The sequence below is a fragment of the Molossus molossus genome, unplaced genomic scaffold, assembly GCF_014108415.1.
Source record: "Molossus molossus isolate mMolMol1 unplaced genomic scaffold, mMolMol1.p scaffold_m16_p_21, whole genome shotgun sequence".
NCBI classification, from domain to species: Eukaryota; Metazoa; Chordata; class Mammalia; order Chiroptera; family Molossidae; genus Molossus; species Molossus molossus.
Window position 1 is genome coordinate 37,574,341 of NW_023425357.1, and position 16,619 is coordinate 37,590,959.

General features: G+C 39.2%; 1 protein-coding gene across 1 annotated transcript in view; it reads right to left on the minus strand.

The window, feature by feature from the left end:
- LRRC36 (leucine rich repeat containing 36) overlaps positions 1-11,614 on the minus strand; it is a 59,511-nt gene extending 47,897 nt beyond the window's left edge. Inside the window, exons 1-2 of the mRNA XM_036275259.1 lie at positions 11,479-11,614; positions 2,148-2,275 (exon numbers count right to left, since the gene is read on the minus strand). Coding sequence (XP_036131152.1) covers positions 2,148-2,275; positions 11,479-11,548 — 198 coding nt within the window. The 5' untranslated portion in view covers positions 11,549-11,614. The remainder of the gene's footprint in view (positions 1-2,147; positions 2,276-11,478) is intronic.
- Positions 11,615-16,619: the final 5,005 nt, after the last annotated feature.

Consider the following 16,619-nt stretch of genomic DNA (forward strand, 5'->3'; position numbering starts at 1 on the left):
AGAGAGAGAGAGAGAGAGAGATGGTTCTGGAGGAGAAGGGGACTGGATTATATGGGAGAGAAAAACAATGCTATCTTCAGGTCATCCCTCCTGGACCAGTCTGGCAGCCCTGTTGTCCTTGTTAACCCTTTCAGAGTTCCTGCCACCACACAAGCAAGTTCTTCCTTCTTCAGTTCTCTTCCTGTAGATTTAGCAACCCCACCTCTCCATTTATCTGGCAACAATAGAATCAGGAAGGGAAGCTCAGGAAAAGTTACAATCTTCCTCCTTTGCTGAAACCTACTACTGAAAATAATTGTTTAATGTTCACATATTTGGCTAATTAGCTGCTTTTGCCCAACATTAAATTTCAGAACAATACTTCAAAACATGTACATATATGTATAGCCACATATTCTTAGTAATAAAAATGCTTACCACAAAAGAAAATCCGTCATTGAGAGTTATTTTAGAAAGGTAAAATTATTTTCGATCATGTATTTATAAAATAATGTTTTTATCCTCTCACTTTAAAATTTCCTTTTTCTCATTGCAGGAAATTTAGAAAACTCAAAGATATATACAAAACATTTCCAAACAGAACCCTGCTTACACTTTGATGCCTTTCTTTCTGTTTTTTTCAAGTCCATTAAATTTTACATTGTGAAAGGGTCAGTGATTAGAATAGTTACCAGTGCCTTTGGCCTCACTTTCAAGGAAATACACCATTAGGACCATCTTTAATTGTGTCTAATGCTCTAGCTCAAGTAATCTTTTTATGTCTCTCAGTATAAAAGCCAAGGAAATTGACTTCTAACTTCCTCTCACTTTTCCTAGTTGTCATGAATTCATATATTCCCCAAAGTTATAGTAGAAATTATCTCCCCTGGGAAAACTAAGCAAAATGATTCAGAGTTAATAGAGACGCAGATAACTCATAGATGGAAACAAAAATGTAAAAATTAACATTACTGAGTGCTTCCTATATGAAGCACTGTATCAGGAGTCTTATATATGTATATATGATTACATATACTAATTGGATCAATCTTTATAACAGTTTTGTGTCCATTTTACAGAAAGGGAGTATAATAACAAATTACAGCAACGTTCACTCATTTATTTTAGTCTGAAAAAATTTTAAAAACATGTGAAAAGAGAAGACCTAAGCATTTCTGACCTAATACTTTATGAATCTGAAGGGTCAAATATAAATGGCTGCTACCAAATAGTCTAGAGCCCTAGGTCAACTTGGAGTTTCTGATTTTAGAGTCCTAGTTGGAAATCTGACCTTCCTTGAACTTCCTCTTTTAGGGTCCCTAGTTTTAAACCTTGACATTGGGTCTGGCTTGTGTTGTTGAATAAAGTACCCCCTAGGAAGTGAAAAATTGGCAGAATAATCCAGGAGGTCATGAACTAATTCTAAGAGTATTTTGCCTTCTTCAGCCTTGCAAAGAAGAGCTTTATCAAGACAGACACATAGCTGGGTAAATGGAAACATGTGGAAGAAACACCATTTGGGGGTCTACCACAAAGAAAACAAAACTTCCATCTCTGTGAGTGCATGCTTATATCCACAGAACTCTTTCTGCCTGTTTGATAATCTTCACACAGTCTGCTCCAGCCTGCTTTGCCACCCCCACTTTCCTGCACCACCATTCCTTAGCCCGAAAATTTTTGTTTTCAAGACCACCATTTCCTCCTCCTCCTAAAAAAAATTCACAATAACAACCTATTCCAGTGTTTCTCTATGTATGTTCCATGTTCCATGTACCAACGCCACCAGAATCCCCTGGGGTATGTCCTGAGCCCTCATTAGACCTACTAACTCAGAATCTCTCTTGGAGGAGGGACTAAGAATCTGTACTTTTATAAGAGCTCCTCATAATTTTTTTACACACATTAAAATGTATACTATTGCTCTAGATAGTGATGGTTTAATATAGTTTGACCTGAGTATAAAAGGAATTTCCCTCAGTATTTTATAATAAATTTCAAACATAGAACAAATTTGAAAGAATTTTACAGTGAATAATAAAATTTAGTTTGGAAACATTTAAAAGGAAGATCCAATATTTCCCTGGATGACATTATCTATCTCTTATTTCCTCTCATCAAAAAATAAATAAATTGGGCTGAATTGGCTGATCAGAGAATATAGAACTTACCTTCAGGCTAGTGATTAAATTTCTTGATAAATCTAAGGATCGGAGGTTTTTAAAATTTCTGAAGGCATCACCAATGCAATGGATTTTTCCAGCATAAGATCCCTGCAATGAAAGAGACTCCACCAATTCTGAAAAGAGATCATCAGTAGATATATTATGAATTTTGCTTGGATAAACAGCAGTCAGTGAAAACAGGACTTCCTTCCTCCCATATCCCATGTGTGAAAGGCCCTACATTCAAGGCTCATAAGAAGACTGGATCTTTTAAAAGTAGTAATACAGTCTAATATAGTCATTAAAAACCTTGGTTTTATAAATCCCTTGGGTTTTTCTAATTATCCTAATGTATGTAGTAAAAGTCTAAAAGTTCTCAAAACACAATTTTAAAAAAATTCAGAAATCATAGTGCTAGGATTTATCCCTGTAGATAGTACTCACAAAATTTTGCAGGATATATAATATATACCACAAGGATTTCAACTGTAGGGGGATTTTAGGATAATTGGGGAAAAAATAAAAGAAAAAGCTTCAAAGGGTTCATGAGCAGAAGAGAACTAGATAGTATTTAAATAACAGCACATTGACACAATGACAATGTACTAGATCTGCGACTTTGTGCAAGTCACTTAACTTCTCTGTCCATTAGTTTACTCATCTATAAACAAAAAATTGTAACAGCACTTACTCATAAGGTGTTGTAGGATTGAATGAATACACACACACACACACACACAAAACCACAACTTAGAACAGTACCAGACATATGGTGAGTGTTATATATATGTGTTAATTGTTATGCAGTTATTATTTTTTTAATCCTCACCCGAGGACATTTTTCCATTTTTTGTTCAGATAGAGTGGGAGGGAGAGAGAGGCAGAGAGAGAAAAAGAGAAACATCAACGTGAAAGGGACACATCGAGTGGCTGCCACCCGCACGACCAACCAGGGCCGGGGACAAACTGCAACTGAGGTACGTGCCCTTAGCGGGAACCGGACCCGGTCTCTGTGAACTGCAGGCTGACGCTCTAACCGCTGAGCCAAACTGGCCAGGGCCAGAGCTTAGTTTTTAAATGAGATTAGTGATTAATTAACAAACATGATTTTAAATATTATATAATGAAATTTATCAATATTTGGATGATCTACATTTCTCAGCCACTTAATATTTTCCCAATATTAAGTGCATGATGTTACAAAATCATTCATGGGTAAAAGATCCATTTAAATGCAAGATATACCAATGGGTTTGAATGTAAAGAGTGCAAAAAAGTACAATCATATGGTTTTAGATTCCACATACAACTAAACTTTGAGAAATTACAATTTTTCCAGTTTTAATGTCATAGCAAGTAAGAATATCCACAATTCTCTGAAAAGGATATTAAAATCCTCCTTCCTTTTCCAACTACATATCAGAGTGAAGTGGGATTTTTAAAAATATATTTCAACCAAAACAATAAATCATAACAGATTTAATACAGAAGTGGATATGAGAATCTAGTTGTCTTCAATTAAGACATTAAAAAGGTGCCCTGGCCGGTTTGGCTCAGCGGTTAGAGCGTCGGCCTGCGGTCCTGAGAGACGTGGGTTCGGTTCCCGCTGGGGGCGCGTACCTCGGTTGCAGTTTGTCCCCGGCCCTGGTCGGTCGTGCGGGTGGCGGCCACTCGATGTGTCCCTTTCACATCGATGTTTCTCTCTCTCTCTGTTCCTCTCTCTCCCTCCCGCTCTACCTGAACAAAAAACAAAAAAATGTCCTCGGGTGAGGATTAAAAAAAAAAAAAAGGCCCTGGCAGCCCTGGCCAGTTTGGCTCAGTAATTAGAGCATCGGCCTGAGGACCCTCAGAGAGTCCTGGGTTCGGTTCCCGCTAAGGGTGCTTACCTTGGTTGCAGTTTGTCCCCGTCCCCTGTTGGGGTCATGTGGGTGGCACCCAGTCGATGTATCTCTCTCATGTGGATGTTTCTCTCTCTCTCTCTCTCTCTCTCTCTCTGCCTCCCTCCCTTCCTCTTTATCACTCTATCGGAAAAATATCCTCGGATGAGGATTAACAAAACCAAAACAAAACATATCCTCGGTTGAGGATTAAAAAAAAAAAAGACATTAAAAAGATTTGTAAAGCTATAAAACAATGCCCCTCCTCTCACTATTTTTTTTTTATTTTGGAAAGCATAGTTATTTTTTAAAAATATTTATGTTAACATATAATGAGTATCTTAGGGTTATCTTTTAGTGAGTTAAATAAATATTTAAAATTTTTCTCAGTTTCAATGTTCAATAGAGTAAATATTAGTAAATATAGTCCACATGAATAAAAGCTCTTTGAATTGGGGGTTGGAGGACACAAATATTCAGACCACAGAAACTCTCATTCATTTTGGTGGGAATGCAAGTGTGTAACCACTTTAGAAGATCATTTGGTAGTTTCTTAAAAGCTAAACACAGCTTGCTATATGACTTAGCAATCATGCTCCTTGGTATTTTCAATCAAATAAGTTGAAACTTTATGTCCACACAGAAACCTGTACTTGAATGTTTATAGCAGCTTTATTCATAATTGTCAAAACTTAGGCATAACCAAGATGTCCTTTAATAAGTATGAATAAACAAACTATGCATCCACACAGTGGAATATTATAAAAAGAAATTAGTTGTCAAGCTATGGAAAGACATGAAAGAACCTAAAATACGTATTTCTAAGTAAAGAGCCAATCTGGAAAGGTTACACACTCTATGAATCCAAATAGTCTGGAAGAGGCAACAGTAGAAAGATCATTGGTTGCCATGGGGTTACATAGTGCATGATTACAACTATATGACTGTCTAGAAAAGGCAAGAGTAAAAAGATCAACAAGTGAGAAGTTGCCAGGGGTTCGGCCAGGAGGGAAGATAAATCGGTGGAGCACAGGAAATTTTTAAGGCAGTGAAACTATTCTATTTGATACAGTAATGGTAGACACACAACACAAGATATTTGTCAAAACCCACAAAATTGTACAACACAAAGAGTGAACCCTAACATAAACTATACACTTTAATTAATGATTTATTAATATTGGTCCATCAATCATAACAAATATACCACACTAATGCAAGATATAAATAATAGGAGAAACTCTGGGGGAATATGGAAGAGGAAATGTGGGGGAGGAAGAGTAGTATATGGAACTCTCTGTATTTTCTGCTCAGTTTTTCTGTAAACCTAAACCTGCTTTTTATAAAGATAGTCTGTTAATTTAAAAAGAGAAATAGCCCTGGCCAGTTTGGCTCAGTGGTTAGAGCATCAGCCTGCGGTCCGGAGAGACCCAGGTTCGGTTCCGCTAAGGGCATGTACCTCGGTTGCAGTTTGTCCCTGGCCCTGGTTGGTCGTGCGGGTGGCAGCCACTCGATGTGTCCCTTTCACGTCGAGATGTTTCTCTTTCTCTCTCTCTCTCTCTCTCTCTCTCTCTCTCTCTCTCTCTCTCTCTTTCTCCCTCCCTCCCTCCCACTCTATCTGAACAAAAAATGGAAAAATTCTCGGGTGAGGATAAAAAATAAATAAAAAAATAAAAAGAAAAATAAAAGCCCTGGTCGGTTTGGTTCAGCGGTTAGAGCATCAGCCTACAGTCCAGAGAGTCCCGGGTTTGGTTCCCGCTAAGGGCACATACCTCGGTTGCAGTTTGTCCCTGGCCCTGGTTGGGTCGTGCAGGTGGCAACTACTAGATGTGTCCCTTTCACGTCGATGTTTCTCTCTCTCTCTTCCTCTCTCTCTCTCCCACTCTATCTGAACAAAAAATAGAAAAATGTCCTCGGCTGAGGATTGAAAAATGAGAGAGAGAGAGAGAGAGAAAATACCCATACATGCTAAAACATGGATGAACCTCAAAAATATCATGCTAAGTTAAAGAAGCCAGACACAAAGGCCACATATGGTATGATTCCATTTATATGAAATAACCAAAACAGGCAAATCTGTAGAAACAGAAAGCAGATTAGTGGTTGCCAGGGGCAGAGGGGAGCTGGAAATGAGAAGTGACTGCCTAAGAGGTATGTAGTTTCTTTTTGGGCTGATAAAAATGTTCTTGTACTAGATAGTGGTGATGGTTGCACAATATACTGAGTGACACTGAATTGTATACTTTAAATTTTATAGTATGTGAATTATATCTCCAAAAAATTATTTTCCTGACTTGGAGAGCAACATATTGGTAGTTCTTTCTGTAGTATGCAATGATCTAATATCATGAAAGTCTGTTACTATGGGACAAAGGCTAAGTTCAATTATGATTTCCATTAGTGCCTTACAGCATTTCTAGTGCCTTTTCACTGGAGTCTATTTTGAAGAACAAACATTTTAACATTGTTAAAGGGAATCATAATTATCATTGAAATGGTAAAGTGTCACAGAGACAGACATTCTTTTATGATTCATATGATGTGCAGGTTTTAAGAGATTATGCATTATTTAGTTGCACTATTTATAAAGAGAGTGAAGATAAACAGATCAGGGAACAAATCAAACACTGCACATCACAGATGTCAAGAGCAACAGAATAATCTTCCAATTTTAATATATGGGCTACATATATTAAATGGGTAAAAACATGTTTCATTAATGAAAACAACAGATCAAGTAACCTTTCTATAGAAAACCATTTATAGTGCACTTAGAAATTGTATTAATAATTTAATAAAGATTTTAAAATGATGATGAAAGAGTTTCAAATAATTATAAAACTAAAAAGCTCTCAGAAGTCAACCTCAAAGATCTCCCACTAACCAAAGTTGGGACAAGTTCAGCATCATTTATGATAATAACTGCAATAGGTTGGAACACACCAAAATATTTAAATTAAATATTTAAATGAGTTTATAATGATACTAAGAAAATAAAATAACTCTCATTAGTCATGTTTGGAGGATGCTAAGAAAACAACTCAATTTTTTTTAAACTGATAAATAAAATGAAAAAAAAAATTAGGCATTTATTCTGCCTTTCCTATACAAACTGTACCTCAGGATAACCAAATAGTTGATGTGAGGAAATTTCTTTTTATAAAAACATTACAGCTAATAAAAACATAAGGCCAAATTAGAAAATTATGTTTGCAATCCCTAATAAACTAATGGACCCTAGGCAATCATATTCAGTAGCTGATAATGTCACAGAAAGAACACCAGATATTATATACTTCCTGACAGAAGTATACAACATCATCTATGAAGCAGTCTTGCAAAATAAAAAATCAAACCTGAATCTGATCAGACCTATTAATAGGGAATACAGAAATGGGAAATTGTTAAATATCTTAGAAATATTATGAGAGAGATCAGGATTATAAGAAATTATTCAAAACAAATGACCTGGTTTCTTCAAAAACAATAGAACATACTTAAAGTTTTTATCTTTTGAAGATACACACTAAATATTTATGGGTTAAATCATATATCTTGGATTTGCTTCAAAATAAACAGTGCAGAGGGATGGGGGTGGGTAGAGAATAGGTGAGGTATGATGAAAGACTGGCCATGAATTGATGATAATTGTTGAGATAAGGTGATGGGAGCTCATTATCCCATTGTCTCTACTCATATATATTTGTGAATTGCCATAATAAAATAGGTGATATATACTTATATAGGTAGAGAATATTTTTCAAAGTTATCCAAGATCTTGGTAACAGCAATTGCCTTTAGGAAGGAGATCTGAGTCAGGGCCAGGCACAAGGGGGTTAAAACTTACTTTTATTGTGCAATTATTATATTACATATATAGTAATTCAATTAAATTATTTTAAAAAGCAAAAAAGTTATATAATTACATATTTTCTCTCTCTATCAAATAATTATCATCAGCCTACAAATACGCTCTGGTATATCGTCTCTTCAAAAAACTTGTTCTTGATTCCATGTCATATCCTCCAGGTAACATTTGACTTCTGTATTCTCCTATAACCAAATATCTCAGCAAAGGTTCTTCTTACCTTCACTATTTCTTCTCCTCACATATCATTCCTCTTTTGTCCTACTTCAGTTTGGCTTCTCTCCTCCCCTCTCTCCCAAAAGTCCCCTAGTCAAAGTCCCCAGTGAGCTCCATGTTGATCAATTTAAAATTTTTTTTTTTAATCCTCACCCGAGGATATTTTTCCATTTTTTGTACAGATAGAATAGGAGGGAGAGAGAGAGAGAAACATCGACGTGAAGGGACACATCGAGTGGCTGCCACCCGCACGACCAACCAGGGCCGGGGACAAACTGCAACCGAAGTACATGCCCTTAGCGGGAACCGAACCCGGGTCTCTCTGGACCGCAGGCCGACGTTCTAACCGCTGAGCCAAACCGGCCAGGGCCCATGTTGATCAATTTAAAAGACACTTCTCTGCATTTAACTTGCACAGCCTGTCAATAGCATTTGACACAGGTGACTATTACTTTCCTGATAAACGACCCTTTCTTATTCCAAGACACCACGTTCCTCCTCCTCTCTTTAACCTGTAAACATTGAAATACCAAAGTCGAGTCTTAAGCCTTCTCCTATTCTCCATCCTCATTCTTTAGTTCTTCCAGTCCCTGTGACTTTGTTTTTATTTTTTTTCTTTATTGATTTTGAGAGAGAGAGGGAGGGAGAAGTAGAGAGAGATGGAAACATCGATGAGAGAGAACATTGATCAATTGGCCACCTGCATGCCTCCCACCAGGGATCGAGCCCAAACCCAGGCATGTGCCCTGACTGGGAATCAACCAACAACCTCTTGGTGCGTGGGTCAACACTCAACCACTGAGCCAAAGTGGCCAAGGGCCCAGTCCCTGTGAATTTAAATATCACCTATTTGCTAACAAGATGCATATCTCTAACCCTGGCCTTTTGTCTGAGATCCAGACTCATATATCCAACTACTTAATAAAATCTCACATTTGAATGTCTAATAGGTATCTTAACATACTTACAACAACCCTCTTGATTCCCTTTCCCCAAATCTCTTTCTCATAGCCTTCACTCTTTTACTCTCAATAAATAGCACTATTATACACCCAAGGTTAAGACTCAAGGTTATCTTTGAATTTTCCTTTTCCTCATCTCCTACTTTCAAATGCTTTGTAATTCTCATCCTATCTGCCCACAAAATACACCTTGACTCCTCCATGTACTTCTTTTTATCTCTACTGTTATCCTCCTAATACAAGTCATTCATTATTTTGTATCTAGACTACTGTGACAGGCTTCTAATGGGTAAGAGTAATACATATATATATATATATATATATATATACATATATATATATATATATGTTTTTTTGGTTTTTTTAATCCTCACCCGAGGACATTTTTCCATTTTTTTGTTCAGATAGAGTGGTGGGGAGAGAGAGAGAGAAACATCGATGTGAAAGGGACACATCGAGTGGCTGCCACCCACACGACCAACCAGGGCTGGGGACAAACTACAACCAAGGTACGAGCCCCTAGCGGGAACCAAACCCGGATCTCTCTGGACTGCAAGCTGACGCTCTAACCGCTGAGCCAAACCGGCCAGGGCAAGAGTAATATTTTTTAAATGAGTATTAGCTCAGATCACATCCCAGCTTAAAAATACTTTCATGGACATTGACAAGCGGATTCTAAAATTTTCAGGAGAGAATAAAGGGCCAAGAACAACCCAGACATTTTTGAAGAAGGTAAAGGGAGGTAAACTGATGACTTTACCAGTTATCAAAACTTACTATTAACTTTATAAAGGAATGTAAGTTAGTATGTAGCAGAGATATCACTAAAAATAGGCTCTGGGGAAACTAGCTAACAGCATAAAAATATACAATTATATCATATCACACATCACATATAAGAATAAACTCCACATGGATTAGACTTAATGTGAAAAAACAATGCTGCATAAGTTTTAGAAAAAAATGCAGGAGGCCCTGGTCAGTTTGGCTCAGCGGTTAGAGTGTTGGCTGGCAGACCAAAGAGCTGCGCGTTCCATGGCATTCAAGGGCACATATTTTGGTTGCAGTTCCGGTCAGGGTCCTGCAGGAGGCAACCAACTGATGTGTCTCTCTCTCATCAATGTTTCTCTCTCTCTCTCTCTCTCTCTCTCTCTCTCTCTCTCTCTCTCTCTCTCTTTTACTTTCTCTCTCTCTCTCTTCCTCTCTCCCACTCTATCCCAAGATAAATGGAAAAATATCCTCCGGTGAGGATTTAAAAATAAACAAATAAATAAATAAAAATAAAAAGCAAGAAAGGTACAAAACTGTGTAAGCCAATACAGCTTTTCGTAGCTAACTTGTAAAATAAGAAAGTTCAAAGTAGTTTGGAAAAGAAAAAATAAACCTGCAATATCTACATCGATCTATTTATCTACACAATAAACCATTATCTTTGGTTAGGGGTTGGGGGAAGATTTTAAGAGGATGGAAAAATTAATATCCTCTTTGTTCACTCATGTTATGTTTGACTGTTACTAACATGCACTAATTTTGATAAATTTTAAATATTTTTTAAATAAAATAAAACCAAGTTATTTCATATCCCACAAATAAAAACTACTGGAAGCAAGAAAGGCAACTTTTTGTTATGAGTATAGCACAAGCTCTGGAATCAGAACCCTGGGCTAATAAATCCTGGCTGCATTACTCTGGACTCTGTGGCTTTGTGCAAAAGTCTAAACCTAATTTTACTCATCTGTAAAATGGGAACAATAACAATATCTGCGTCATAGACTTTTGGGGTCAGGGGGCTAAATAATACAAGGAAAGCTTTAACACAGGGAGAGTCAGACTCCTGGTCAAAGGTTGAATCCAGGAGTCACTCAACCAGTTTCATCTGTCGGACTCTCTCAGGGCTGGGGCCTTGACCTAAGCGTCTTGAGAGATCAGATATTATTCCTTTCACATCCAGCCCCTTTCTGAGTCACTCTTAAAAGGCTACGCGTCCAGACGGATCAAAGAAATGGCCAAATTCTTGAGGCGGAGAGTGGAAGAAGAGCATTTCACCCCAACCAGCTCCACTGAGTAGAATTAACGCCCTTAGTGACTCCTCAATAGCACCCCGATCTCAAACGCCCTTTTCAGCACCCTCCTTTTCACCCACCAATACCCCTCTTGAAGCTCAGTTTCCTTCCACTAAATCAGACACTGTCCAGTTCTGTGTCGTGGCTGCAGTGTCGCGTTCCTCTTCCTCAACTCTTCGCCCTCCTCCCAGACTCTCCAGTTCTTTCAGTTCCTTCAATAACACATCCTCCGCCTCAGGAACCGCTCCTCCACCGCCGCTCTCCCGTGTCTAGGTCTACCTTACGTTGCCCTGCCTCCGCCTCGGTTTTCTCCCCTCAGACTCAGACCCCGGAGTCCTGGCCTGGCCCTACCGGGCTGCTCTAGGTTCAGCGCCCCCAGGCGGCGGATGCCCTCCTCGTCCAGATCCCACTGCTCCGCCATCCTCGCCCGCCAAGCGGTTCTGCTTCACTCGGCTCACCTGTCGTCGCCCGCGAGACCGCCCAGCGCGGGCTAGGCCCCGCCCCACGCACTGGCCCCGCCCCTCCCGCGCCCTGGGGGCCGTTATTGCCAAGGTCACGCGCCCGCCTGCCAGCCAAAGGAATCCCTACCATGGTATGGAGCCCGACCTGGTGGGGGCACCGAACCCACTAAAACAGCGAATTTGGGGGCGATGTGGTGGAGGATTAGGGCTATAGGGTTAGGTTACTGACTCTGGGATATGCTGGGGGATATAACCCCAGCTTTTAAGGGTCCGGGTGCTGGGTCTAAGAAATTGGAAGATGCTCAAGTGTTATAGCTTTGAGGATTTGGGGGACTCCAGGTCTGATGAATGGGGGTGTGCCTCTTTACTGGGTGAAGGTCTTTACATCTCAGCGCTTGAAGATGTTCACTCTGAGGCAAGGCGATGGATGGGCAAGTAAACCGGGGAGGTGGGGAATCTAGATCTGAAGGATTGGGAAGCAGCTTTCTGAGGCATGATGGGAAACGGTGGGGAACTTGGGTCTGAGAAGTTGAGGTCCTGTTTTTAGAGCATGAGGTGGTTATAGCTCTAGAAATTGATTTGGGGGAAAGGGATCAATGTGGAAAAGATCGATGCTCTTTTGGGATGGGGTGGGGATGGCTATACTAGAGCTAGTCCATTTCCTGCCAGTCAGTCTGGCAAGAAGTCTTTTGCCCTTTAAGTACTACAGGTCCTCAAGTTTCCCAATGATTAAGGGCTCTCCCCAGGCTGGGATAGTTCTGTACTAACCAGCCTCTGAGCAGTCTTGGGGAAGGAAACTCTGAAATGAACAGCCATATCTTTAACCCCTACCTACCCTCACTACAGCAGACCCCCCTGCCTGTGGATGGGACATGTATGTATAAGACGGAAGCAAACTGTTAAGCCAAGACCCTCTTGTCATATTTTATCCTTAATAAGAAAAGAAGAATGAAGACCAGAACTATGGCTCACCTTCAAGGAGTAGGTTAACTTTAGTATCCAAAATCTGCACACACAAAGCACTTTTCACTGAGCTCTCAACCAGCCAGTCAGTTTTAAGGAGAACAGAAAGCAAAATCAAGAGTCCTTGCATATTTATGCTTTCTGGTCTAGTTGAGGTCCTTAATTACTCAGTTTGTCATATTACCCATATCTAGAAAAGTCAGGACTCAAAAGCCTAGATTAGCTCATTAGATTGGCTTTTCCAGCTCTGCCTCTGTGGGTCATTACACCATTTTACAATTTGTAATATTTATTTTTAAATCCCCTGTAACTCTTCTAACTTCAAATATGGCATACATAACTGCTCCTATTTATATTTGAATACTGAGACCAGGTTATTATAAGAAAAAAGAACCTTATTCCTTTCTTTGTTACATTCCTCAGTTGTCAAAATAGGAGATTCGGGTTTTTTGTTGTTGTTGGAGAAATGGGCTTTTTCTCTCCTGAGCAACCAACTCTTACTTTAACACTCTTTCCTCCCAACAACATTTTAATGCAATTTTTGAAACATTCAGAAAGATTGAATGAATTGTACAGTGAACATATTACACCCACCACCTAGAGTCTACAATGAACATTTTGCTGTATTTGTTTTATCACATGTTCATCTATCTATTCCTTTATCAACCCATCCTATTTTTTATGCATTTCAAAAGAAGTGCAATATCGGTACATTGTATCCCAATCACTTCAACATACATCATTTTTTTTTTTTTTTTATCCTCACCTGAGGACATTTTTCTATTTTTTGTTCAGGTAGAGTGGGAGGGGGAGAGAGGAAGAGAGAGAGAAACATCGATGTGAAAGGGACACATCGAGTGGCTGCCACCCGCACGACCAACCAGGGCCGGGGACAAACTGCAACCGAGATACATGCCCTTAGCGGGAACCGAACCTGGGTCTCTCGGGACCGCAGGCCGACGCTCTAACCGCTGAGCCAAACCGGCCAGGGCTCAACATACATCATTTTTAGTTAGAGTTCAATATCATTTTGTGGTTCTTTCTTAGGTAAAGTTTTATACACTACTTACCACTCTTTAATTTTTTTGTAAGAGTAGTACTTACTTTTCAAATCTGATATAGATGGTTTGTTTGATAGCTTTCTAGTTTTTTAAAATATGTTTTTATTGATTTTTTTTTATAGAAAGAGATAAAAATATCTATGTGAGAGAGAAACACCAATAGGCTGCCTCCTGCATTCCCCTCACTGAGGATCGAGCCCGAAACCTGGGCATGTGCTCTGACCGGAAATCAAACCAGGACCTCTCAGTCCATGGGACAGGTCTCAATCCACAAAGCCACACTGGCTGGGCTGCTTTCTACTTTTCTATCGTGTTGATAAGTTAGGTCATCTTAAAGCAAAATAGACAATTCACTTATGAACAGATAACCTTGAGCTTTGAATAATGTGCTGGAATTTTATTGATCTTTATTGCCTTTGTATATATATAAAAAGGAACCCACAGCATTTAGCTGTCCTGCCATGACCCTAATAAGGTAATGCCTCTGCAGGTATGATTCTAAAAAAGCCCTGCACATGCTCAGTGGGGTGGGGTACACTTCATGATAATTCTGTTTTTTAAAAACAGCTTTATTAAGATATAATTCATAGCCCGGCTGGTGTGGCTCAGTGGTTGAGCATTGACCCAGCACCCAGAGGTCCCTGGTTTGATTCCCAGTCAGGGCACATGTCCAGGTTGTGGGCCCAGGCCCCAGTGGGGGGCATGCAAGAGGCAGCCAATCGATGTTCTTCTCTCTCTTTGATGTTTCTATCTCTCTCTCCCTCTCTCTTCCTCTCTCTCTAAAATCAATAAAGAAAAAAAATTTTTTTTAAAGATATAATTCAGCCCTGGCTGGTTTGGCTCAGCAGTTAGAGCGTCAGCCTGCGGTCCAGAGAGACCTGGGTTCGGTTCCCATTAAGAGTGCTTACATAGGTTGCAGTTTGTCCTTGGCCTTGGTTGGTCATGCGGGTGGCAGCCACTCGATGCGTCCCTTTCACATCGATGTTTCGCTCTCTCTCTCTCTTCCTCCCACTCTATCTGAACATGAAATGGAAAAATGTCCTCGGGTGAGGATAAAAAATCAAAAAAAGATATAATTCATATACCATACAGTTTACCTTTTTTTTTTTATATTTGTGGTCTTTTGAGCCTGACTTCTTAACATAATGTGTCAATGTTTCATTCATGTTGTAGCATGTTTCAGTACTTCACTCCTTTTTATTGACTACATTTTGTTTGTTCATTCATTAGTTGATATACATTTTGGTTGTTTCTACTTTTTGGCTATTATGAATAATACTTCTATGAACATTTGTCTGCATATTTTTGTGTGGATATAGGTTTTCATTTCTCTTGAGTTTATATCTAGAAGTGGAATTGTTGGGCCATATAGTAACTCCATGTTTAGCATTTTGAGGAACCCCCAAAGTATTTTCCAGAGCAGCTACACCATTCCACACTCCCACCAGCAATGTATGAGAATTCCAATTTCTCCAATCTTTGTCAACACTTGTTATTATCTATTGTTTTGATTCAGGCCATTCTAGTGGGTGTGGTGAGTTTTGTGCATTTCCCTGATGGCTAATGATGTTAAGTATCTTTACACATGATATTGGCCATTTATGTATCTTCTTTGGAGAAATGTCTATTTAGATTCTTTACCCATTTTTAAATTTAGTTATTCATCTTTTTATTATTGAGTTGTAAGAGTTCTTTATATAGCCTAAATACAAGTTCTTTACCAGATATATGATTTGCAAATATTTTGTTCCATTCTGTGGGTTGTGTTTCTTTTTTTTTTTTTTTTTTTTAATCCTCACTCAAGGACATTTTTCCATTTTTTGTTCAGGTAGAGTGGGAGGGAGAGAAAGGAACAGAAAGAGAGAAACATCGACGTGAAAGGGGCACATCGAGTGGCTGCCACCTCACGACCAACCAGGGCCGGGGACAAACTGCAACCGAGGTACGCGCCCCTAGCAGGAACCGAACCTGGGTCTCTCGGGACTGTAGGCTGATGCTCTAACCACTGAGCAAAACTGGCCAGGGCATTTCTAATTTTTTTGATGGTGTCCTTTGAAGCATAGAAGTTATTAATTTTGATGAATTTTTATTTGTTTGTTTGTCTTTTGCTTTTAGTATCTTATCTAAGAAGTCATTGCCTAATCTAAGATTTTTGTTTTCTTCTAAGGGTTTTATTTTTTTAGCTTTTTTTTTTTTTTTAATCCTCACCCGAGGACATTTTTGCATTTATCTTCAGATAGAGCAGGAGGGAGAGAGGGGGGAAGAGAGAGAAATATCGATGTGAGAGAGACACATCGAGTGGCCACCACCCACATGACCCCAACCGGGGCCAGGGACAAACTTCAACTGAGCCCTGGCCGGTTTGGCTCAGCGGTTAGAGCATCTCCCGCGGACCAGAGATCCCAGGTTAGGTTCCCGCTAGGGGCATGTACCAAAAAAAAAAAAAACTGCAACCAAGGTACATGCCCTTAGCGGGAACCTAACCTGGGACTCTCTGGTCCACGGGCTGATGCTCTAACCGCTGAGCGAAACCAGCCAGGGCTATTTTTTTCAGCTCTTATACTTTGTTTTATGGTCCATTTGGTGTTATTTTTTGTGTATGGTATGAGGTGTAGCAGTCCAACTTTTTTTTTTTTTTGCATGTCCAGTTGTACCAGCACCATTTTTTGAAAAGGCTATTTTTTGAATTGAATTGTCTTGGTTCCCTTTTCAAAATCCAATTAACCATAAATATAAGGGTTTATTTCTAGACTCTCAATTCTATTTTCCTTATTTATATGTCTGTCCTTACACAAGTAGCACATCATCTTGATTACTGCAGTTTTGTAGTAAGTTTTGAAAGTGGGAAGTGTGAATCCTCAAATTTTGTTCTTTTTCAAGATTGTTTTGACTGTTCTGGGCCCCTTGTATTTCCATATGGATTTTAACATCGGCTTGTCAATTTTTGCAAAATAAGACAGCTGGAATTTTCATAGGGATTGTTTTCAATCTGTAGATCAACTTGGGG